The sequence below is a fragment of the Emydura macquarii genome, unplaced genomic scaffold (assembly GCF_026122565.2).
Source record: "Emydura macquarii macquarii isolate MOO-44397 ecotype Brisbane River unplaced genomic scaffold, CSIRO-AGI_Emac_v2 contig_2810, whole genome shotgun sequence".
NCBI classification, from domain to species: Eukaryota; Metazoa; Chordata; order Testudines; family Chelidae; genus Emydura; species Emydura macquarii.
Genome location: NW_027132947.1, coordinates 117 through 23,509, shown reverse-complemented (window position 1 = coordinate 23,509; position 23,393 = coordinate 117). Strand labels below are relative to the sequence as shown.

The following is a 23,393-nucleotide window of genomic DNA, read 5'->3' as shown; positions in this document are numbered from 1 at the left end:
CGGGGCCATGCCGGGCGGGGAGAATGCAGCCTGGGGATGCACCTGGGAGGAGGGGGAAGGTGCTGGCCAGGCGCGGGGCCATACCCAGGGGGGCAGAGGTGGACGCCAGCCGGGCGCGGGGCTGGGGCCGTACCTGGGCAGAAGGCGGCCGAGGGGCACTCCCGGTGCTGGACCTGGGTGGCGGCGTCTCCGTGACGTTCCTGCGCCCCGGTGCAGTTGGCCCCCCCGTGCTGAGGCTCGGGGCAGGCGCAGGCGCGGTACCGCGTCACCACCTCGCTGCCACACGTCCGGGAGCAGGGGGTCCACGGCGACCAGTCGCACCAGCCGCCGGCCACTGCGGATTGGGGCGCAGAGCAGGGCCGCTCACGGGGGCTCTCACAGCAGCCCGGCTCCCCCCGGACCCCGCATTTAACAGAGGGGGGAACAAGAGCCCGGGAGTCGCGTCCCCTCCAACCTGCCACCCACTCAGTGTCCAGCCTGGGACCCTCCCCACCCGTCACGTCCCCTGGGTCCCCCCCTGCCCTTGGGCCCCTCTGCAACCCCCACCACACCTTGGGGGGCACCATCATCCCATGGGCCACTCTCCATCCCCCAGCAGCCCCCGCCCCGCGCCGGCCCCCGGCCCTCCCCCCGCAGGCTGCCCCCGCCGGCCGGGGACTCACCGGGGCAGGGCAGGCTGGTGCAGAGCAGCGTCCCCCGGGAGCAGGTGCTGCAGAGAGAGAGGAGGGGCAGCGAGACCGGGGCGTGGCGGGGGGCACCAAGGGGTGGGGCAGACTGACGGGGAGTCAGAGCAGACGCCAGCGCCTCCAGCACGGCCACCCCCCCCCCCCGGCCGGGAGACACCCCCTGCCCAGCACGTCCGCACCTTGCCCCGGAGCAGCTCTCACCCGCCGTCGCCATGCAGCCACCTCTGGGGCGCGGCACCACACCCCGACAGAACCTCTGCCCCACTGGGGATACCCCCCCTGCACCCCGGTTCCCCCCTCCCACCAGGGATACCCGCCCCCAGCACCCCCTGCCCCCCAGCCACCTGCCCCAGTGCACAGAGCAGGGCAGGACTGTGTGTCAGAGGGCAGCGGGCGGCTCTTGAGAACAGCCCCGCTCACCAGTTGTTGCAGCCGTCGCGGTGGGCGAGGGTCTCCCCCGGCTGGTACCGCTGCCCGCTGGGCAGGTCCAGGCAGGTGCAGTCCTGCCGCTCCACGCAGGCCGAGCCGTTCTCACTCAGCACCCGCCCGCCGGCACAGTAGCAGCCGGCTTCGCAGCTCCACACGCAGTGCTGGGGGCAGAGGGGGCGTCACGGGGGGCAGGGGAGCCCCGGGCGTGGGGCTGGGGTGTCCCTCGGTCATTGCCGGACACACACAGGTTCGATTCCCAGCCCCTGGGCCGGGGCAGGCGACAACACGCCCGTCACTGCGCGGGGGGCAGTGCGGGGGGCATGGAGGGACCCCACTGCCCCAAGAGGCACCCGCACCCCCGGCAAAGGGGAGACGGGCCAGGGCTGGAGCAGGGGCCCTACGGGAGCTCGCCCAAAACCCCCCCTGGCATCGGTTCCCTTACCGAGAGGTCGTCGCAGGAGCGGGGGCAGGAGGGGCCGCAGCGGCTGTACACGGAGCCCTCCACAGCGGCGCAGTCCGGAGCTGGGCAGGGGGGCAGAGGTGTGGGGTGAGGGCGCGGCTGAGGGGCACCCCCGGCAGCACAGCCCTGGGGTCAGCAGGAATGCCCCCCCCCCTCCCTGCAGCCCAGCGCCCCCCGCCAGGCCCCTGCCCTGCCCCCACAGCCCAGCACCCCCCCCTGCAGCCCAGGGCCCCCCAGCACCACGCTGGGGCATGGCGGGGCTGCACAGAGCTGCCCCTCACCACAGGGATAGCTGCCCTCCCCCCGGCCCGCCCGCCTACCTGGGCACGGCCCCGCGTGGCAGGCCTCCACCTGGGCGGGGGGCCCCTCGCAGTAGTCGCCGTGGCCCCGGGGCGCAGGGCTGTCGCAGGCTCGGGCCCGGCTCCGCAGGCCCCCCCGCAGCTCTTGGTGCACCGCGTCCAGGGGCTCCACTCGCCCCAGCCACCGCTCCCTGGGGTGCAGACACGGCCGTCAGGCCTGCCACCCCTCCCCTGGCATGGGGGGCGCGGGCGCCAGGGCCCCTAGGGCTGGATGGGGGCACCCTGGGGACCCCGCACCCCGTGTGTCAGGGGAAGCCTGACCCCTCGCCCCGCCTCCGTCCCCCGGCCAGGGACCCCCAGTGCTGGGCAGGGGCCTGGGTCACCCACCCCTTGGAGCCCCCCAGCGCCATGCCCAGCCCCTCCAGCGCCAGCCTGCAGCACGGAGAGCTGGGGCAGCGGGACACCCCCGCAGGGCCAGCCGGGGCAGGGGCAGGGGCCGGCTGCAGGGTGGGGGGCTCGTGGGGCGGCCAGGGTAGGGGGCTCTTGAGGGGCTGGGAGAGCAGGGGGGTCTGGTGGGGGCAGGGGGCCCTGGCGGTGGTGGGGGGCTCTCGTGGCGCTGGGGGGGCACACTCACTGGAGCAGGGCTGGCTGTGGCATGGCTGTTCCTCTCTCTCCGGCCCCAGGCAGGGTAGTCCGGTCCCGGACGGAGGGGGGGCCGTGCAGAACCGGAACTGGGTCTGCAGCCCCAGCCCGCAGGAGGCCGAGCACTCGCTCCAGGGCGTCCAGTCTGACCAGCCGCCGCTCACTGCCCGGGGGGAAGCCAGACGATGTTCAGAGGCTGCCAAACGGCGCCGGGCACGCGCCGAGCCAGCCCCGCAGCCTGCCCCGCGTGGCGGCCTTAGCTGCCCCTCCCGGGGCAACGCCCCGTCCTGTGGGGCCGGAGCCTCCGTCTGCGCCACGCAGCGCCTGGCGGGAGGGTCTCGGGAAGCAGCGCTGGGAATGGGGCCTGGCCCTGCCATGGGACAAGAGCTGGCTCCGGCTCCGGGAGCTCCGGGAGCAGCGGGTGAGACGCCAACGTGCCATGAGCTGACAGGACGGGGACCGCCCGCCCCATTGCCACCCGGACCACTGGGGTCGGCCAGCCAGGGCCCACGGAGCCACGGTGCAGCAGGCCAGGGCAGGGCCCAGGGCAGGAACGGGGCAAGGGGTATCTGGGCTGGGGGTGGCGGGGTGGAGGGGTGGGATATCGTGTCGGACCGCGGCGCCTGGCCCTGCCTCTGGGGGCTCAGCGCCCAGCCGTGCGGTACCCAGGCAGCGCGCTGACGCTCACCGTCCTCGCAGGCCGCCCGGGAGCAGTTGGCGATCCGGCCGGCCACGCAGGAGCTGGGCGGGGGACAGAGCGGCTGGTTAGAGCCGAGGCCCCGGCCGGAGCAGGGGGGGCAGGGTTGGGGACGGGGAGCCCCGGGGGGGCAGGGCGCACTGACCAGTTCTCGCAGCCCCTGGGCACCACGTCTCCCGGGGCGTAGAGCACGCCGGCGTCCGCGCAGGGGCAGCCCGACTCCGCCACGCACCGGTTGTTCTGCAGGCGAGGGCACAGGGGAGCTGCTGTTAGTGCGGCTTCGCTGAGTCCCGCAGGACGGGGCCCGGGGAACCGGCCGTAAGGGGGGCGCACGAGGGGGCCGAAAGACCCTGCTCGGAGCCCAGCTCTCAGGGGGGCACCGTCGAACTGGAAGGGCGGCTCCCGTGGGGACCCACAGGGCTCAGCCCTGGGGCCGGGGCCAGTCAATATTTTCATTAATGCCGTGGAGAAGGGCGTGGAGGGTGGGTTTGTCAGACGTGCAGCTCACCTAGTGGGGGGGGGAGGGGGTGCAGGCACTTGGGGGGCAGGGGTAGAATTCAGACCGGCCTGGATCAGCGCAGACCTGGTCAGAGACCAGCCGGTGACGTGCAGTGGCGGGAAGGGCGACGTGTTTCCCGCAGGAAGGGATGAAAGGGGCAGAGGGGCACTAACGGGCGGGGCGCGGGGGGGCTCTCGCTCACTCACCAGCAGCACGGTGCCGGGGGGGCAGTAACAGCCGGCTTGGCAGGGCCTGTCGGCCGGGGGCTCCGTGCCCAGCTCCGCGCAGGAGGCGGGTGCGTCGGCACATTCCTGCCACAGCTTCCCCTCCGGGCAGACGCCGGGCACCTCCCCTGGCGAGAAGGGGCGGGCAGGGGTAGAGCAGCACCGCAGACAGGAGCACACCAGCCCCTGGCCCCGTGCCGGGCACCGGGGTCTGCACCATCTGACGAGAAGCGGCTCCTACCGACCCCCCACCGCAGTTCTACCCAGAGCCAGCCCTGCCTGCCCAGCCTGGTGTCCCGGGGAGAGGCGCAGCGCTGTGACGGACCGCGGGCTCCAAGGCCGGACGGGACCGTGATGATCCCCTAGTCTGAGCCCCATGGAGCCCCAGGACCAAGTGGGGAATCTTTGTAGTATTTTTTGATGGCGCCTATGCGTGCCTCAGTTTCCCCTGTGCTGTGCACGGCTGCCCAGCGGAGGGAAAAGGACTAAGCTTGCTCTCAGGGCAGGCTGAGACACGGGTGGGGGCGGGGGGGGGGGAAGGAGCCAGCTGAGCCGACTGGACCAGCCGAGGCCGACCCAGATCAATGGACAAGTCAAGCAGTGAAGGGCGGACTGGATGAGGCTCCCCCAGGACCCAGCCCAGGGGCACTCGCCGGGCAGAGTTCGTGGCTGAAGCAGGGGGCTGGAGCCCAGAGGCTCCCTCTCGCAGGCGGGGAGGCGGCGTGGCCTGCCTGGGCGGGGGAGAGGGACCCTGGGGGTCGGGCGCGCTGAGCGGCTCCTCCCAGGGCTGCCCGAAGGCTGGGGCCCAGCCTGACCTGTGGCTCCGTGACAAACAGGTCAGATCTTCCCCCGGATAAATCCTGGAGCGGAGCTTTTTAAAAGCCACCCAGCCAAACCCTGGCCAAGAGGCAGAGGGCGAGGGGGAGAGGCTAGCGCCAGGCTCCGGCCCCACGCCCGCGTGGCTGAGTACGGCAGTGGCCTGGCCAGGGGCAAGCAGGGGAGCAACAGCGCTTGCAGGGAGCACAAAGTGACTCAGGCGAGTCCGGCCCGGCTGGGGGAAGAGGCTACACGGGAGCCGGTGAACCCGCCGTCAGTAAACGCCGGGGATGACGCGGGAGCGGGAAAGACCAACTCCTCGCCCACCGGGCGGAGAAATGGAACCTGCAGCCGATCTCTGACCACCGGAGACAGGCTGCAATAAACCACCCGCTACCGGCTGGCACGTCCTGGGATCCTGCCGCCTCCCCCTGGCCCATGGCGGAGCCGGGGCTGGGCTGGGTGGGCCCCGGGCTGGCCCCGGCTCCCTGGCTGCAGCCCGGCATACGGCCGTCGGGGAGGGCGCGGGGGAACCAGCGTGGCTCGAGGATGCTGACCCCGGGGCAGGAAAGGCCTCCATCACTCAGGCTGCAGCCCCGTAGCCGACAGAGCCCACGTCCCAGGCGGAGAGACACGCAGACGGACAAATGGAAAGACACGCGGACAGACAGACAGAGGGACACACAGACAGACAGACAGACAGAGGGACAGCGTCTCACCGGCGCAGGGCTGGAGGTTGCAGGTGGTGAACTCGATCCGGTGCAGGACCGCGCTGGCCCGTGTGCGGTTCTGATAGCCGCCCCCGCAGGGCACGGAGCACGCCGACCAGGGGCCCCACTCCGCCCCGGGGCCTGCTGGGGAGATGGGGACAGCTGCAGGCACACGCACCCCAGGAGACCCCCCTGCTCCAGAGACCCCCCCACCCTACCGGGCCAGAGACCCAGGAGCCATCCCTCTGCCCCAGACCCCCCCAGGGCCAGAGACCCAGAATTGCCCCCTGGCTCCACAGCGTCATTGACCCCTGGTGTCCCCACCCCAGTGACCCTGAGCCCCAGGGCAGGGCTGTGCCCAGATTGCTGCAGAGAAGCAGCCCGGCCGCTCTCCTCCTGGCCCTGGGCATCGCGGGAAGCCCCTTCCGGCCATGGGCGGGGGTGGCCGGGGGCCCCTGGTGACTCACCCCGGCAGGGCTGCTGGCTGCAGAACTCGACCTCCATGCTGGGGCCCCGGCAGTCGCGGCCCCCGAAGGCGGCGGGCGGATCGGAGCCGGCCCGGTAGCGCCGCCGCGTCCCCACGTTGCAGCTGCGGCTGCAGGAACTCCACTCGGTCCAGCCGCTCCAGCCGCAGTGTACTGGGGAGAGGGCAGAGTTAGCCCTCCGGGCAAAGCCCCGGGGACCCCACCCTACCCCTATCCCAGCCCCACCTCAGCCCCTCCCCAGGGACACATCCCTCAGCCCGTCCTGGGGGCAGCCCGCAAGGGGCCCTGTCTGTGGGGGACCGGCCTGAGACCCACCCTTGTTTCACTGGGGCTGGGCAGGCAGGTAGGACGGGGCCGGATGGGACCTGAATTCCTGGCCATAGCCTGTGCCCCCCCCCAGCCCCTCGTCCCGCCCGGGTCCCGGGGCTCGCAGGCAGGGCCAGCGTTACCTGGGCAGGGCTCCGTGCCGCACACCATCTCCCCGGCCACGCAGGTGCTGCAAAGGAGACGGGGAGAGGCTCAGTCTGACGCCTGGAGAGCCCACTCCCCAGAGCCAGCCGCAGCAGGCCCGGGGTGCCCGTGGCAGGCAGGCTCGCTGCGGCAGGGAACCCGGGAACGGGCGCCTGGCTCGTGCCCAGCGTGGCGAGGGGCTGCCCCGAGGGGCAGGGGCTGGCGGGCTCCGTACCAGTTGTTGCAGGCGTCGAGGGGGGCGGTGTGGCCGGGCGGGTACAGCTGCCCGCGGTGGAAGCACGGGCACTGGCTCGGCGGCACGCAGCGCTCCTGCTGCAGGAAGAGGCCCTCGGGGCAGTAGCAGCCCTCGTAGCAGCGGGCGGCGCACTCCACGCCGGCGCCCTGGTCCAGGCAGAGCCGCGGGCAGGCGCCCCCCTCGCCGGCACTCCTCCGCCGTCTGGTAGGTCATGGGCTCCGGGCACCGCGCTGCCAGGGCAGGGGAGAGAGGGTGGGACGGAGCCGCAGCAGGGCGCCCCAGGGGCTCTCGCTGTGGGGCAGGAGGGGCCTGGGACGGCAGCTGGGGCGGCCGGCAGGAGAGACCCCCAGTAACAGCTCCATGGGGGTCAGCCCACCCCCACCACCATCCTGTCCCGTGGCAGGGCCCCCTGTACCTAGGCAGGACCCCGTGTCTCAGCCCATCGGGGTGACCCCTCCACCCCACCCCTCGGCAGGGCCCTGTGCCCCGCCCCATGGGGTATCCCCCCTGTACCTCAGCAATGCCCCCCATGGGGTGCCCCCCCATACCTCAGCAATGCCCCCGCCCCATGGGGTGCCCCCCCCCCCATATCTCGGCAATGCCCCCACCCCATGGGGTGCCCCCCCATATCTCGGCAATGCCCCCGCCCCATGGGGTGCCCCCGTACCTCGGCAGGGCTGGCTGTTGCAGTCCCGCGTCTGGACGAGGGGGCCGGAGCACTCGGGCCCGCGGTAGGCCGGGTTGGAGCAGGTGCGGTTGCGGGTCTGGACGCCGGCGTCGCAGGTGGCGGAGCAGCGGGACCAGGCCGCCCAGGGGGTCCAGACGCCTCCCACTGCCCCGGGACAGCAGGGCAGAGGGCGCGGGCTGAGCACAGGAGCCGGGTCTGGGGGCTCCCCTCGGTGCCACGTCGATCTCCCCGAAGCAACCCACCCTCCTCAGGGCCTAGAACCCCGCCCCTTGGATCCCCCTCCTCCTCAGAGTCTAGAACCCCACCCCAAGGACCCCCATGGCCTAGAACCACACCCCATGGATCTCCCTGCTGCCGTCCTGAACCCCTCCCTTCTCGTGGGCTGCCCCCTATCAAAGCAACCCCGACATCCTTGGGGGTCTAGCACCCTGCCCCTCCTCAGGACCTAGACCCCCGCCCCCGCTCGGCAGGCTGCCCTTGGACACAGTCATGGCCCTCCGTCTCCCCTAGGCCCGCCCCGTCCCAGCTGCCCCCCGGCCGGGCTCTCACCGGGGCAGGGGGGCGTGTCGCACAGCTCCTCCTGCACAGGCGCCCCCTGGCAGTGCCCCGCGCCCTCCCCGGTGCCGTTGCAGTTCCGGAAGCGTTTCCTCACGCCGACCCGGTCCACGTCGTAGAAGCAGGTCTTGGAGCAGGGGGACCAGGGCGTCCAGTCGCTCCAGGGGCTGACGGGCTCTGGGGGGCACGGTGCCGATCAGCGCTGCCCGGCCGTGCCACAGCCCAGCCTCTGCCGGGGTGGGGGGGGCTACGGACAAACCCCCGGGGTGGGAGGGGACCCGGCGCCGGGCTGTGGTTCCCGGGAAAGCAGGGCTCCGGGCCAGGGCCCTTGGAGCAGCCGCCTATCCCAACCCCGGCTGGCAGAGCTGCCAGGACGCCTGGGTCCCATGCCCAGGATGCTCGGCACGACCCCAGGAGGAGTGCCGCCCTGTGGGGCACCGTGTGCTGGAGATGGGGGGGTCCTGCCCCGGGGCCGGGCGGCGTACGTACCAGAGACACAGGCTGTGTGGCATTCCTGCACCTCCATTGCGTCCCCTTCGCACGGGGCTCCGCCGTGGGCAGCGGCCGGGTTGGTGGGGGACCTGGGGGGGGGAGGTCATTAGGGGGGGCAAGGCCCAGCAGGGGCACCAGCTGTCGGGGGGCTGCAGCCCACGGGCCCTGGGCAACACCGCCGTGAGGGGGGGCCCCGATCCTCCACCCGCTGGCTCCCGCTTCCCGGCAGCGAGGCCTGGGCTGGCCTGTCCGGGGCGCTCCCCACTGCAGGCAGGAATCGCTGCCCCCGCCCTGGGGGCTCAGTGAGAGAATTTGGGGGGCGGCGGAGCTTTGAGGGGGCTGAGGGGTGGCCCCTGAGTCTCCGCTCCCCTCTGAAAGCCAGCACATCTCCGAGCACCCCTACTGAGCCCCCCACCACCCCCTGCAGCCCAGCCCCCCACTGAGCCCCACCTCCCTCCCTGCGGCCCGGCACCCCCAGCGCGATGACTGCGAGGCCCCCCCGAGCCCTGCACCCCCTGCGGCCTCTGCTTCTCCTGGGGCTCCTGAGCAGCCAGTCCAGCCCGTGAGCCCCAGCGATGGACGCCACGGCCCCGCTGCTGGGACCCGGGGCCGCCCCCGCCGTGGGCCCTGCACCCCCGCCCGCGCGAGGGAGGCTCTGCCGGCCGCACCTGAATCTCTGCCGCATGCCGAGGCCACAGCTGCGGTCGCAGGGCGCCCACGGGGACCAGGCCGACCAGCCGCAGCTGACGGGGCAGGCCAGGTCGTCGCACGTCACCGCCCCGTCCAGGCAGACGCTGCGGAGAGGAGGGGGCGCAGGCTCAGGGGGGCCGGCCCTGGCTCCCTGGCGCACACGCTGCTCACGCGGGCACCGCAGGGCGCGGGCCCACCGGGGCCCAGCCCCGAGCCGTGCTCCAGGAGCCGTGGGCAAGGCGCTGATCGCCGGCGCTCGGCAGGGCTGAGCCGGAGCCCAGGGCACACACAGCCGGGCCGCAGCGCGCCACACGAAGCCATGGCACGGCTCGGCAGGGCCTGTGCCCGCTGCAGCGCTACGGGGCAGGACGGGGCAGCCGGGGAGCACGCTGGGCGTGTCTGCACACGGCCCCCGGCCACCGTTCGGGCGTGGAAGGCGCTGGGGCGGGAGGGCTGCTGCAGGCAGCGTGGCGCAGGCACGGGGCAGGGCAGCACCTGCTAGGCGGCAGCCAGGATCCTCCAAGGAGGGAGCCGAGGGCGGGGAGCCGAGGCCCCGTCGGGGCAGGGAACGTACAGAAACCGCCTGGCTGGGGGCAGCATGTGCGGGCGGGCAGGGGCAGGGCAGGGGCTGAGCTGGGAGGACAGGGGCAGGGCGGGCAGGGCAGGCAGGGGCAGGGGCTGAGCTGGGCGGGCAGGGGCAGGGTGGGCAGGGCAGGCAGGGGCAGGGGCTGAGCTGGGCGGACAGGGGCAGGGGCTGAGGCAGATGGACAGGGGCAGGGCAGGCACTCACCACTGGCTGCAGTTCTGGTGCAGGAAGACCTCCCCGGGCAGGCGCCGCTGCTGGCCGACGTGGCAGTGGCACTGGCTGATGTTCACGCAGTTGCCCTCCTGCAGGTAGAGCCCCGGGGGGCACCGGCAGCCTGCCAACGCCAGCCAGACGCCGTGAGGCCGGCAGGGCAGGGCTCGTGGGCGGGGGGATCCCAGGCGCCCGGGGACCGAACCCCCAAGCAGGGACACAGAGTCACCCGCCAAGGGAGGGGCCCGCGGTTCCAGACGGCAGGGCTGTGGGTGGGCAGGGAGCGGCTCCGTGGAGAGGCCTCGGTGCCAGGGAGTGCCTGACGACCGTCCCCTGCCAGCCTGGGGCGACTGAGGCACGGCCAGCGGAGAGGCCGGGGCAGAGGGGAAAGGGGCCCAGAGGCAGGGTAACAGCCGTGGTATGAGGCCGGCCCCACTGGCAGGGGGGCGTCTGGGCTCTCGCTGCCGCCCGCCACCCCCCAGCGCCGCCCCCCAGCCCCGCTCACCCGCTACACAGTGGCTGTGGCAGCTCCTCTCGGCGCCCAGCTCCCGGCACGACTGGGGGCACGGCGCCACCAGGCCCCGCTCGCAGTCCACAGCCTGCACGTGCACCATCTCGGGGCCGCAGTCTGCAGGGGCGCAAGGCGCTCAGGAGAGACGCCCCCGGAGCCTCTCGTCTGCACCCGGCCCCCCTCGCCCCTCCCGGGGCCCCCCATTCATCCTCCCAGCCCTGCCCCGCGCCGAGCTCTGCCTGGCAGTCCCCAGTCACACCCCTGGGCCCCCCCATGCCTGCGCAAGCCCCTCCGCACCCCCCGTTCCGCCCCCCCTGGCCCCGCAGCCGGTTTACCGCGGGCGTCCCCGCAGGGCTGCAGGTTGCAGGGCTCCGTCTGCACGGCGTCGCCGGGGCAGGGCTGGCCCCCGTTCTTGGGTGGGGGGTCAGCGCAGCTGCGGGTCCGGCTCCGCACCCCGCCCCGGCACTCGGCGTCGCAGTCCGACCACTCGCCCCAGGGGGCCCAGGCGCCGTTCACTGCCCAGAGAGAAGGGTGAGCACCGAGCTGGACGGCCCCGGCCTGCACCCAGCCCCACCGGGCCACCCCGCGCCCGAGTCCCCCTCAGCCCGGGGCTCTCCAGCCGGGCGCTGTGCCGGGACGGGACGGGACAGAGCGGGACTGGCAGGGTCCCCGCAGAGGGGCTGGGCCAGCCCCCATGAGCCAGTTGGGCACAGCGGGGTGCCCTGGGGGGATTCAGCCGGGAAGGGCGGCTGGCTGGACCCGGCAGGGCAGGCGTGGGGCTCTGTGCCTAGCCCTCCGTCCCCACGTCCGAGGGGTTGTGCCGCAGGGGCTGGGCGGACAGGGTGGGGGGGTCTGTGCTCCCCGCAGGGCCGGGCGGGTGGGCTCACCTGGGCAGGCCCGGAGGAAGCAGGAGCGGCTGTCGAACTCCTGGCGCTCGCACTGGCCCCCGGGGAGGGCGTTGCGGAGCAGGTCCCGCCGGCGGAAGGTGACGCCCAGCCCGCACGACCGGCTGCACTCGCTCCAGCCGCTCCAGGCAGACAGGATGCAGTCCACTGGCGGGGCAGGAGACGGGCCTCAGAGGGGGGGCCCCGGCAAGAGCCCCACAAGGGCTCTGGCCAGCCCAGCCCCGGGACCGTCCCCCAGCCCAGCTGGGGGGGACATGCCAGCTGGGGCCGTGGCCATGGCCGGGATCTGCCGGGGAACCAGAGCATTGGACAGGTCCCGGAGCCGGTCCCCAGCCGCTCGGTTCTCCGTGGCTATGGCCGTGCCCTGCTGGCGTGGGAGCCAGTGGGAGGGGAGGGGGCGGCTGCCGGAGCCCGGGGCAGGCCTGGTTCCCTGCGCGGAGGCTCAGGCCGGCTTCCTGGGGGTGTCGGCAGGGCAGGGCAGCTCCAGGGAGCTGTGCCCGGGGGGGGCCGAGCTCCGGCTGCAGGGGCTCCCCGCGTACCACAGCTGCTCTCGTCCGAGCCGTCCTGGCAGTCCGGGCGCAGGTCGCAGCGCTTCTCCGGGGCCAGGCACTCCCCGCTGCCGCAGGAGAACTGCTTGGCAGAGCAGACGCTGGGGCGGCCTGCCGGGGTGGCCAGGGTCGCGGTGGGGCCAGCCCAGGCGGTGGGGCCCCTGCAAAGGCAGACAGGGGCAAGGTCAGCGAGGGCCCAGCCGTGGGCCTGGCCCAGCGCCCCCAACCCACAGCACGGAGACCCCGCAGCCGCCGACCCCCAGCCCGCTCACGGGCCAGCCTCACTAGCATTTGCTGGGCTGCCCCCAGCCCCACGCTGGCATATGTCGAAGGAGGCGGAAAGCCAGAGGCTGACACCCAGCGGAGCCGTCGGCCGCAGGGCCTGGCCCCTGGAGAAGGGCCGCTCAGCACCCCACGTATGAGTCTGCAGCCATGGTCTGAACTGGGGGCTCAGAGCCCTGCCTCCTCGGGAGTGGGGTAACCTGCCCCCTGCGTGCCCAGCCCAGCCCCAGCCTGGGGGGGGAAGGCTGGACCATCGCGGGGTGTGGCGGAGCGGGAATTTTTGGTAACATTTTCTACGAATGCTAGGGGTGCCTCAGTTTCCCCATACGCTGCCCTGTTACCTGGGCTGGTTGCTCTCCGCAGAGCCCAGAGGCAGGGGTGCCTGATGTCAGGATGAGGGGCCAGGCCAATGGAGCGCCCCGAGTCAGGGGCAAATCCAGTCACGGGCCATTTGGTGCCTAGCAGCTAAGGACCACAGGAGGCCAGCCCCTCGCTGGGAGCCAGCCGGAGCGACCCCTGGGACGAAGGGCTGAGGCAGGGCCAGGGGGGCCAGGCCTGGGAACTTGATCGAAGTGGGGGGGAGGCAGACTGGGAGCCAAGGGGGGACACGGCTTGGCTGGGCTCTGGGTAACCAGGATGGACCAGGCTGTAACTAAGCCGTGTCCCGGTGCCCGCGCTGGTCGCTGGCAGTGGGGGCTGCTCCCTGGGGCTGGGCCCATCTCCCCCAGGGTCTGTCTCTGGGGGGCAGGGGGCTGCAGGCCAAGAGATCCAGCCCGAGGGGGGTGAGGCTGCATGGCTCATGCTGGAGGAAAAGCGGGACCCCAGGGCGCCAGGCCCGGGGAAGGGGCCCCCCAGAGACCGTCCCAAAGGTGGGGCCCTAGCCCCGATCCTGTGGGTCTGTGACACCAGGCAGGGGGTCGCCTAGGAGGATGTGGGGCCAGGCGTGGCAGCAGGTCAATGCAGGGCTTCCAGCACCATGGCAGGGGTGGCCGCGGGGGGCCCGGCTTCACGTTCCCCGGCCCCGGCAGCCCCCCACTCACCGCAGCGCCACTCGTCCGACCCGTCCAGGCAGTCCTCCTGCCCGTCGCACACCACGGCGGCCTCCACGCAGCCCAGCACCTCGCAGGCAAACTGGCCCTGGGTGCAGAGGAGCCGGGGGAAGGGCGGCCCTGCAGGAGGAAGACAGGGCTGGGGGGCTGGCAGGGAACCCCCCAGCTTTCCCGCCCCCAGCAGCCCGGCCCTGCATCCCCTCACGCGTGGCACCCTCAGGGCGCAGGGGTGTGGGGCTGGACCCCAAGCCCTGCAGGGAGGGGCCGGCGGGTCTGGGGGCAGCTCTCTGCGGGACACAGACGGCGCGGAGCCCGCAGCTGCCGGCATGAGACACGGCGGGCAGAGGTGCCCGGCTGGGGGGACCCTGACCGGGACACGGGTAACGCCTGCCGTGGGCACAGCGCCCAGGAGCTGTAATGATGGGCAGGGCTCGGCGTCCTTGGGGGGCCACCCTGCCAAGAGCCGCCCACACCCGCCCCGCTCAGCCGGCTCCCTCCCGGCCCTGCCCCTCTCGCCCAGCCCTGGCGCCGGACGGCGGGGCCCTGCTTACCCGCCAGCGTGGTGGGGGGCTGGGAGGGGCCGGGGGGCAGCCCCGTGGTGCCAGGCCCGGGACCCACTGCCGAGACAGTCACAGCGGCCATGCCCGGAGCCCCCGGGGACCAGGCGGTGGGAGTCTCCCCCGGCCGCCCGGGCTCTGCACTTTCCAGTCCGGGCGCTCTGGAGCCGGGGGTCCCAGGCCCCCCCAGGGCCGAGCTGTGCTCAGCTGGGGCAGCTCGGTGCCGGCGGCTCCAGGCCTTGTCGTCCCCGGCGCGGGCTTGGCTCCCGGCTCCTGCCCTGGGAGAGCCAGACACAGAACAGGCGTCAGTGACGGGCCGACCCCCTGCCCGACCCCATCACCCACCTGCCCCCCGTCACTCGCCTTCCCCCCCCGCCCGACCCCCGTCACCCGCCTGCCCCAGCTGCCCGACCCCCGGCAGGGCGGGTGCCATTCCCCTGCAGGCACCCTGGCCGATGCTAACGGGGACCCAGCGCCGGGTGCCCGGCCCAGCCTCACCGGCTGCTGTGGTGCCCGTCGGCTGTGCCAGCGTCACCGGCTGGCTGGGGATCCCGGCTCCTGAGACAGGCGTCGCCGGGGGGAGCAGGGGCTGCCCAGAGGTGCCCGGGGGGCGGGTGGGTCTGGTCCCCAGCGGAGCAGCACCTGGGGGAGAGAAGGAACCCGGCAGGGGGAGGGGCAGGGGGCTGGCTGAGCCGAGTTGCTCCCAGTCCCCCCGGCTGCCCCCTAGATCTCCTGTCCTGCCCCCTAAGTCCCTTCACCCTGCCCCCCACCTAGCACATCCCCACTCCTCCCAGAAGGCCCTGCAGCCGGCCCTGAAGCGCTCACCCTTCCCCACCCGCAGGGAGGCGCCCCCCCCAGTCCGGGTGACCCCACGCCCAGGCAGAGCCGTGCGCTCCGGGCTCTCTGGGGCAGGTGCTGGACTGGGGGGGCAGAGCCGAGACAGCTCAGCGGGGGAGGTTCCCCTCCATACCCCACCTGCGTGCCCAGGGCGCCCAGCCGGGCGGGACGGGCCCACAGCTGGCGACGCTGGCGATGGGGGCGAGCAGAAGCGGCAGGGCTGGGGGAGACAGAAAGGGCCCCGAGACACCTCCGGGGCGGGGGTAACGAGTGCCTGCACGTCCCTAGGGCTAACGGGACATTTCCCCAGGGCAGCAGCCGACCCGCCCCTGCCGTGCCCTGACTGACCCCCGCTGCCCAGCCCCTCCCAGCACGTGACTCCCCCCAGCTCCGGCGGCTCAGGGCAGCCCAGGCGATGGCAGGGGCCGTTTCCGGGCTGGCCGCCGCAGAGGGTCCCTGAGCAGTGCCCGGCGCTGGTGAGGCTCCGCTCAGCCCCGGGGGAGCAGGGCAGCCCCCTCCGTCGCCCGACAGAGACGGGCAGGGCCGAGGCCCGGCGCCAGCCAGCCCTCACCTGGCAGGGAAAGCAGGGCACCCCCAGGGGCCAGAGCCCTGTGTGTAGGGTGTGGGGCGCCAGCCTGGGCAGGACCCAGAGAAAGGCACCCCCAAGGAGGAGGGGGACAGCCAGGGACCTGGCCCAGTCCGAAAGGATCCCAGGCCCCCCACTCCCCGGTTCGGCTCTGCGGAGTTGCAGGACACCCCTGATTCCTGGCCCAGCCCCACGGGGCCCCAGCCCCCCAAGGGAGCCGCACTCACCCCAGGGGCAGCCCAGCGCCTCCACGCGCAGGCGGATGCTGCGCTGATGCTCCACGGGCAGCAGCCGCAGGGTGCGGGCCAGGATGGCGGGGCTCAGCTCCCTCCGCACCGGCGTCTCGCCGTCAAAGTTGCCCTCCAGCATCTGGCGGGGGGGCGAGGGGGGAGCCGTCAGCCCGGGAGCCGGAGTGCGGGCGGGGCAGGCCGGGGGGGGGGGGGGGGGGGGGCGTCCACATCCAGGCTGCACCCACCCCTCGGGCTCTGACCACGCAGCCGAGGGCCACGCTGGGGACTTGCCGGGACCCTGGGGGTGGCACCTATGGGGCATCCAGCAGCCGCCCCCGGAGCCGACCAGCCCCCCTGGCCTGCAACGCTGCATCTCGACCAGACAGACCCAGGGCAGGGCATGCGCGGGACCAGCCGGGCGCAGCGTGCTGGGCACGGGGGACGGAGGCCCGCTGCCCTGCTCGTGGGGTGCATGCAGCCCCCCGTGCCCCGCACATGGCTGTCGCCCGGGGGCAGGGGAGGGGATACCTGGGTGTAGGTGCGATAGTGCACGCCGTCCCGGCTGTACTGCAGCCGGTATCTGGTGACGTAGCCGCCGGCCCGCGCCCCGCCCTGCGTGATCAGCGCGCTGACGAAGGTGGGCTGCAGGAAGTCCACCTGGAAGTAGGGGCTGCCGTCCGTCCCCAGGGGGCTCCAGCCCGGCTCCGCGTTGGCGCTGCGGAGGGGCAGAGGGGAAGCCATGGGGCAGGCCCAGCGCCAGCCCTGAGCGAGCGCCCCATGGTCCCAGGCGGCCGGGGCGGGGAGTCTCCCACCAGACTGAGCAATGCCAGGGCCGGGCCGCCAGCGACTCCCTCCCAGCAGATGGCAGGCGGCCTGGGGGGCTCCGCAGCGGCTCACAGCCTCCCCCGGCGCATGACCCTCTAGGGCCCCCCCTCCCGCCAGTAGGAAAGGGGGCCCCTGGGACCCACGTGCCATGGGCACACACAGGGAGCTCGGCCCTCCCGGCCCCTGGGCAGACCCCGCGGGGACAGCAGGGCGCTGGGGAGACCCCGGACCCGCAGAGCCCGGCCCCGTTCCGCGGGGGGGACACCAGCCACGAGGCAGCCCGGAAACCTCCCTCCCCGGAGCTGAGACCCTCCCGTCGACCCCCAGGCCCCGCCTGCTCCGAGCCAGGGGTGCGATTCCCCACACGTGGGACCGGCTGAGCGGGGCCGAGGACCAAGCCCCGGACAGCGGTGGGCTGGACTCGCCCGCGCCCCTGCTGCCCCCTTCCCTCCAGCGCTCGCTTGAGGGGGCTGGCCAGAGAGGGCCATCCAGTGTGAGACGTGGGGATTTTCTTAATGCTTCGCCTGAATAGTGTGCGCGCCTCGGTTTCCCCCGTGTATCGCACAACTGCAAGAGTGGAGGGGGAGGCCAGGTGTGACCAAGTGGGAATGTTCTGAATGAACCCTGCCTGCCTCAGTTTCCCCCGTGTATTACTACACCTGGTGTTGGGGGGAGGGGCGTGATCGGCGCCGTGCCCACCTCGGAGCAGGTGCGGCTGCCCCTAGCTACCTGAGCCCAGACAGTGGCTGGAGCCCAGCCCCTGCCAGGCGTTGGGGGGGATCAGTGACCTGCTCCTGGCCCGGGAAAACAGACAAAGGCCGGGGTGGGGGGAGGCATGTCCGGGGCTGGGCCGCTGGAAGGGGGCAGTCCCCGTCCGTGGGGGGGGGCCCAGCGAGAGTCCCCAGGGGCGGCCCCAGAGCACCCTGCGTGTGCACCCAGGGGCGGTGACACAGACTCCGTGGCCAGGGGGGCCGTGGGGACCGGCAGCTCTGACCGCGCTCCCTGAACTCGGCCCTGCTGCCGGGGCAGGTCCGTCGGGGGAAGAACGCACCGTGCCCCTCCCCCCTGCCCCCCGCCGGGCCCTAGGGCTTCTCACGTGTGGGGCGCCGCGTGGAGGCGCCCGGCGTCCGGGGGGCTGCCGTCCCGGTGGGAGGAGGCGCTCAGCTGCTGGTGGCGGATCCTGCCGTCGGCCAGGCCCAGCGGCTCATGGCAGGGGCCTGCGGGGACAGGGGCAGCTCAGAGCCGTCGTGGGCCCCTCTTTTCCCTTCCCCCCGTGCCCAGACCGGAGCACCCACCCCCCGTCCCCTGCCCCACGGCGGGTCACCCCGGGAGGGCGGCAGTACCTGAGGGGGTGGGGAGGACACCTCCGGGGAACAGCCAGCCTTCTGTCCCGGGGGACACCTGCGACACAGGGGAGAGCTGTCACCGGCACCGGCACCCCTCCTGCACCCTCCTGCCCCCCGTGCCTGCCCGTGCCCCACCGTCACCCGGCCCCAGGGACCACTCTGCCCCCTCCCACAGCCTCTCCTTCTCCCTCTGCCCCCCATTGCCCTCCCCCCCCCGCTGCAGGGTCTCTCACCTCCTCGGGGGGGGCCGAGGGCTGCAAGGGGGGAGCACTCAGGCCGCCAGCTCCCCCAGGGGTCCCGCTGCTGAGAGAACCAGAGCAGAGGGGTTAATTCATCTCGCCTCCCTGGGGCTGGCCGGGGGGCTCCTGCCGGGGCAGTGGGACAGCCCCTCTCCACCGCGCTGGGGGGCACCCCTGTCCCAGACTGCCGCACTCAGCCCCGGGATGCTAGGGAGAGCTGCCAGGAATGGCTGCCATACCAGCCCCCCCAGGCAGAGCCCCCCAGGCAGAGCCCCCCAGGGGTGCCCAGGGCAGCACACCCCTGCTGGCCAGCGGGGCCGGGGCATCGGGGTGGGCAGGGGACACCAGGGGAGGGCTCCCGGGGGCTGGAACTGGGGGCTGGGTCCCTGGGTGGGGAGGGGTCCCAAGGGCTGGGCCCTGGGGAGGGGGTGTTGGGACGGATCCAGCTGGGGAATCTCCTCCCAGCACCCGGGGGGGCTCCCTACGGCTCAGGCCATGGGGCAGGCAGTGGGGATCACGCCCACGCTGACCCCGGGGGGGGCTGGCTGGGGCCCACAGAGCTGCCCCACCGCCCTCTTGCCAGCCGTCTCCCCCACACCCTGGGGCCCAGGCAAGCCCGCCCCACACACCCCGCCGCCCGCGTGCTGGACCTGGCTGTGCTGGCGGGCGGTACCGGGCTCCCGCGCAGGGCGCCGCAGTCGGCCTCGTCGGTGCCGTCCGGACAGTCAGCGACGCCGTCGCAGCGCCGGGAGCCCTCGATGCAGCCGTCGGAGCGCACGCAGGGGAAGTGGGAGAGGGGGCAGCGCCAGGGGGCGGAGGGCCCCAGCGACGGGCCTGTGCCTGCGAGGGGACACGGCGCCGGGGGGTCAGCGGGCCGAGCGGCGCTGAGCCCGGCGCGGGAGCGGAGACGGCACAGGCCAGCCCGGCGCCGGGCAGGAGCCGGGTCAGCTGGGGCCGGCGGGGGAACGGGGAGCAGGTGCCAAGGCAGCGTCTCAGCCTGTCGCAGGCTCAGGACCAACGCCGGGGGGATGTTTCCTGCGTCTGCAGCCCTGCCCCTCCTTCGCCGGCGCCCGGCCGCAGCTGGGCCGGCAGGGCCTGGGCCCGGAGACGGGCGCTGAGCAGACGGGGCTGACGCACCCAGAACGAGGGCCGGTTCGCAGAGCTCGCGCCCCAGCACTGAGATGCTGCCCCCGCTGGCAGCTGTTCAACAGCCCCACAGCCACTGCCCAGCCGGAACGCAGCCCCCTGCAGGGCCCGTCTACACTAGGCCGTCTGGTCGGTGCAAGGCGGCGTACATCGCGGCAGGGTGCACACGCCAGCCGGGTCCCGCCCTGCTGCACCCACAGCATCACCACCGCCACCGGCAGCCTGCACCGCCTGCCACGGCTCCCCACTGAGAACCCGGCTGCCCCCCAGGGGCCCGGCTGCCTGCTCCCCGCTGGCTCCCCCCAGCCCCGGGGGCTCTGGGTTCCCTGCCGGGAGCACGGCAGCTGAGCGGACTCCAGGGGTGGACGTCCCTCGCTGCAGGCAATAGGCCCTAGGCAGCTCCGTCCCCCCCAGCACCCTGCTCCGAGAGGCGAGAAGCCGGGGGGCAGCCGGGCGCCCGGTGGAGAGCTGCACAGAACTGAGCGCCCTGATCTCAGGGCCCCCCCACGGCACCTCTGCAGTGGGTGGAAGTAGGCGCCCCTGGCGAGGCCGTGCCCCAGGGACAGACGCAGGCCGTGCAGACGCCCGCCCCCGGCAATCCCTGCCAGTCAGCCCAGCGCAGCCCAGCGTGAGACGGCAGCGCCAGCCTGCCCTGGCTGCGGGACGGGCAGACGCTGAGTCCGAGTCTCCAAGACAGGCCCTGAGCCGCTCGGGGGCCAACCTGTATCCTGCAGGGCCGGCCCTGCCCCGCCCCGCCCGGCCCCCGGCTCACCGCAGCGCAGCTCGTCCGACAGGTCTCCGCAGTCGTCCACTCCGTCGCACACAACGCCGCGGGGCCCGGCGAGGACGCAGCGTCCGTTGCGGCACTGCAGCTCCCCGGTGCGGCAGGGCCTCCAGGCCGGCGGCGCGGTCGGTGCCCCAGGCAGCTGGGGGGGCACTGGGTGGGGGCAGGGAGGGGAGAAGAGCGGGCGGGGTCACTCCCAGGGACGCTCCGAGCATCAGCCCCGCCCTGAGAGACTACCCCCCCAATGCCAGGGGGGCCCACGGTGACATGCCTGCCGGGCGGGAAGGTAGCGGATCTCTCGAGGCACAGGCAGACTGCGTGCAGGGCTGGGGAGGAGCCGGTGGCCATGGGACAGGCAGGTACCAGTGACACAGGGGAGGATGGGAGAGTCCCGGAGGCCACATTTAGGCTGCTAGGGAAGAGATGGACGTGCAGGACCTCCAGGGTAACATTCTCTGAAGTGCTGCCAGGTCCCCGTGCAGGGCCGGTTAGACAGGCAGAGCTGCAGGGTCTCAGTGACTGGGCACACGTCAGCTCAGGCCGGGCTGCAGAGGTAACGTTTCTGGACACTTTAAATGACAGCTTCTTGGAGCACCTGGGCCAGGGAGCCGCAAGAGGAGAGGCAATGCCTGATTTAGTCCTAAGTGGAGCACAGGGTCTGGTCCAAGCGGGGAATAGAGCTGACCTGCCCGGTAATAGTGACCATACCACCCTAACACTTAGCAGCCCGAGGGGCGGGGGGACACCAAAGCAGCCCACCACGGTAGTATTTCATTGCAGAAAGGGGAACTACACGAAAATGAGGAAGTTAGTTCAGCAGAAACGAAGAGGTCAGTGCCACAAGTGAAATCCCTGCCAGCTGCACGGAAACGCTTTAAAAAACCATCACAGAGACTCAGTTTGAGTGTATACCCCAATGACAAACCAGCGCAAGAGGACCAGGAAAGGGCCCCCCCGGCTAACCAACCAAGTCAAAGAAGCGGTTAAATCCTTTAAAAAGTGGCAGTTAAATCCTACTGAGGAAAATAGAAGGAGCATCAACTCTGGCAAGGGACGTGTAAACACAGAATTAGGAAGGACACAAGAGAATCTGAAGAGCAGCTAGCCACAGACTCAAAGAGCAACAGCAGAAGTTTTTAAAGTACACCAGAAGCAGGAAGCTGCTAAACCACCAGTGGGGCCACCGGACGATCGAGATGCTAAAGAAGCACTCAAGGAAGATAAGGCTGTTGTGCAGAAACTAAATGAATTCTTTGCATCGCTTGTCATGGCTGAGGATGTGAGGGAGATTCCCAAACCTGAACCATTCCTTTTTGGTGACAAACCTGAGGAACTGTCCCAGATTGAGGTGTCATTAGGGGAGATTTTGGAACAAACTGATAAATTAAACAGTAATAAGTCACCTGGACCAGATGGTTCCACCCAAGAGTTGTGAAGGAACTCAGATGTGAAATTGCAGAACTACTAACTGTGCTATGTAACCTGTCATTTAAATCAGCTTCTGTACCAGATGACTGGAGGATAGCTAATGTGACGCCAATTTTTAAAAAGGCTCCAGAGGTGATCCCGGCAATTACAGGCTGGTAAGCCTAGCTTCAGTACTAGGCAAATTGGTTGAAACTATAGTAAAGAACAGAATGATCAGACACATAGATGAACAGGATTTGTTGGGGAAGAGTCAACGTGGTTTTTGTAAAGAGAAATCACGCCTCACCAAGCTACACAAATTCTTTGCAGGGGTGAACAAGCAGGTGGACAAGGCTGACCCAGTGGATACAGTGTGCTTAGATTGTCAGAACGCCTCTGACAAAGTCCCTCACCAAAGGCTCTTTAGCACAGTAAGCTGTCATGGGATAAAAGGGAAGATCCTCTCCTGGATCAGTGACTGGTTAAAAGACAGGAAACCCAGGGTAGGAATAAATGGTCAGTTTTCAGAATGGAGAGAGGTAAATAGTGGTGTGTCCACCAGAGATCTGTGCTGGAACCAGTCCTGTGCAACACATTCATAAAAGATCTGGGAAAAGGGGTAAACAGTGAGGGGGCAAAGTTGGCAGATGATACAAAATTACTCAGGATAGTTAAGTCCAAAGCAGACTGTGAAGAGTTACAAAGGGACCTCACAAAACTGGGCGACTGGGCAACAAAATGGCAGATGAAATTCAGTGTTGATAAATGCAAAGTCATGCACACAGGAAAACAGAATCCCAACTATGCATATAAAATGATGGGGTGTAAATTAGCTGTTACCAGTCAAGAAAGATCTTGGAGTCACTGTGGGTAGTGGCCTGAAACCATCCACTCAATGAGCAGCGACAGTCAAAGGAGCTAACGGAAGGTTAGGAATCATTAGGAAAGGGACAGATAATAAGACAGAAAATATTGTATTGCCTCTTTATAAATCTATGATACGCCCACACCTTGAATACTGCGTGCAGATCTGGTCACCCCATCTCAACAAAGATACATTGGAATTGGAAAAGGTACAGAAAAGGGTAACTAAAATGATTCGGGTGTGGAACAACTTCCGTATGAGGAGAGACGTTTCAGCTTGGAAAAGAGACGACTAAGGGGGATATGACAGAGGTTGATAAAATCCTGACTGGTGTGGAGAAAGTGAATAAAGACGTGTTGTTTACTTCACATAACACAAGAACTGGGGGTCACCAAATGAAGTTAATAGGCAGCAGGTTTAAAAGGAACAAGAGGAAATATTTCTTCACACAACGCGCAGTCAACCTGTGGAACTCCTTGCCGGAGGATGCTGTGAAGGCCAGGACTATATTTGGGGTTTTAAAAAGGACTAGATAAGTGCATGGAGGACAGGTCCATCAATGGCTATTAGCGAGGATGGGCAGGGATTGCTGTTTGCCAGAAGCGGAGAGTGGCCGACAGGGGGTGGATCACCCAATGATCACCTGTTCTGTTCATTCCCTTTGAAGCACCCGGCATGGGCCACTGTCGCACGACAGGACACTGGGCTAGCTGGCCCATTGCCCGACGCAGCATGGCTGCGCTGATGTTATTGTGTACCTCTCTCGCAGCCCAGCAGCTCCACGCGCAAGAAGATGCCGTGGTGGAAGTCGTGTGGGATGATGCGGACGTGCCGGGCACGGATCATGTGCTGGAAAGTCCTCACCACCGGCGTCGAGTCGTCAAAGTTCCCCAGGAACAGCTGTAGGGAGAGCGACCGGCCGGCTCAACCTGGGACACTCTGCACATGTGCACCCCCACCACACACCCCAAACACACACACATGCACACACCCACACAACACACAAATGCACACGCACACACAGAAGTTTCCGCATGTCCAAATGCTCACATGGCCGCGACCCCACACACGCGCCCAAGGGCGCACACTCTCCTCCTGTGACCAAGTGGGATTTTTTTTCAGAATATTTTGTATGAATATTGGGCATGCCTCAGTTTCCCCTACGTGCTGCATGATTAACTGGGTGCGGGGGAGGGGTTTCTTTGCAGAAGAATCCAGAGATCCAGGTGGGGCCTGGGCCCAGCCCACAGCCCAGCAATTTGTTACCCAGCTACTGACTGACCCTGGCCCTCTGCGGAAGAACGGAGCCAGTCCGGAGGAGACCAGGTGACCCTGTTTGTCCCAGAAGAGGAACAAAGACACGTGGGCGCTGGGCTGCTAGAGACATGCTTCTGGCCTGGGG

At 70.3% G+C, this 23,393-nt stretch overlaps 1 protein-coding gene across 1 annotated transcript in view; it reads right to left on the bottom strand.

Annotated features, from left to right (window-relative positions):
* The window catches only part of LOC137166243 (SCO-spondin-like), a gene marked incomplete at its 5' end in the record, with an annotated part of 47,855 nt that extends 24,964 nt beyond the window's left edge, over positions 1–22,891 (bottom strand). The window contains 31 exon segments of the mRNA XM_067567899.1: positions 134–334; positions 663–709; positions 1,107–1,276; positions 1,558–1,637; positions 2,509–2,675; positions 3,201–3,257; positions 3,359–3,453; positions 3,919–4,064; positions 5,472–5,624; positions 5,930–6,100; positions 6,397–6,443; positions 6,633–6,830; positions 6,832–6,883; positions 7,321–7,485; positions 7,891–8,073; positions 8,386–8,477; positions 9,057–9,182; positions 9,869–9,998; positions 10,380–10,502; positions 10,721–10,900; positions 11,273–11,437; positions 11,830–11,999; positions 13,157–13,289; positions 14,225–14,368; positions 15,377–15,518; positions 15,908–16,094; positions 17,301–17,421; positions 17,548–17,605; positions 18,463–18,629; positions 19,708–19,872; positions 22,750–22,891. Of these exon segments, the coding sequence (XP_067424000.1) occupies positions 134–334; positions 663–709; positions 1,107–1,276; positions 1,558–1,637; positions 2,509–2,675; positions 3,201–3,257; positions 3,359–3,453; positions 3,919–4,064; positions 5,472–5,624; positions 5,930–6,100; positions 6,397–6,443; positions 6,633–6,830; positions 6,832–6,883; positions 7,321–7,485; positions 7,891–8,073; positions 8,386–8,477; positions 9,057–9,182; positions 9,869–9,998; positions 10,380–10,502; positions 10,721–10,900; positions 11,273–11,437; positions 11,830–11,999; positions 13,157–13,289; positions 14,225–14,368; positions 15,377–15,518; positions 15,908–16,094; positions 17,301–17,421; positions 17,548–17,605; positions 18,463–18,629; positions 19,708–19,872; positions 22,750–22,891 (4,177 nt within the window).
* Between the last annotated feature and the right edge of the window lie 502 nt (positions 22,892–23,393).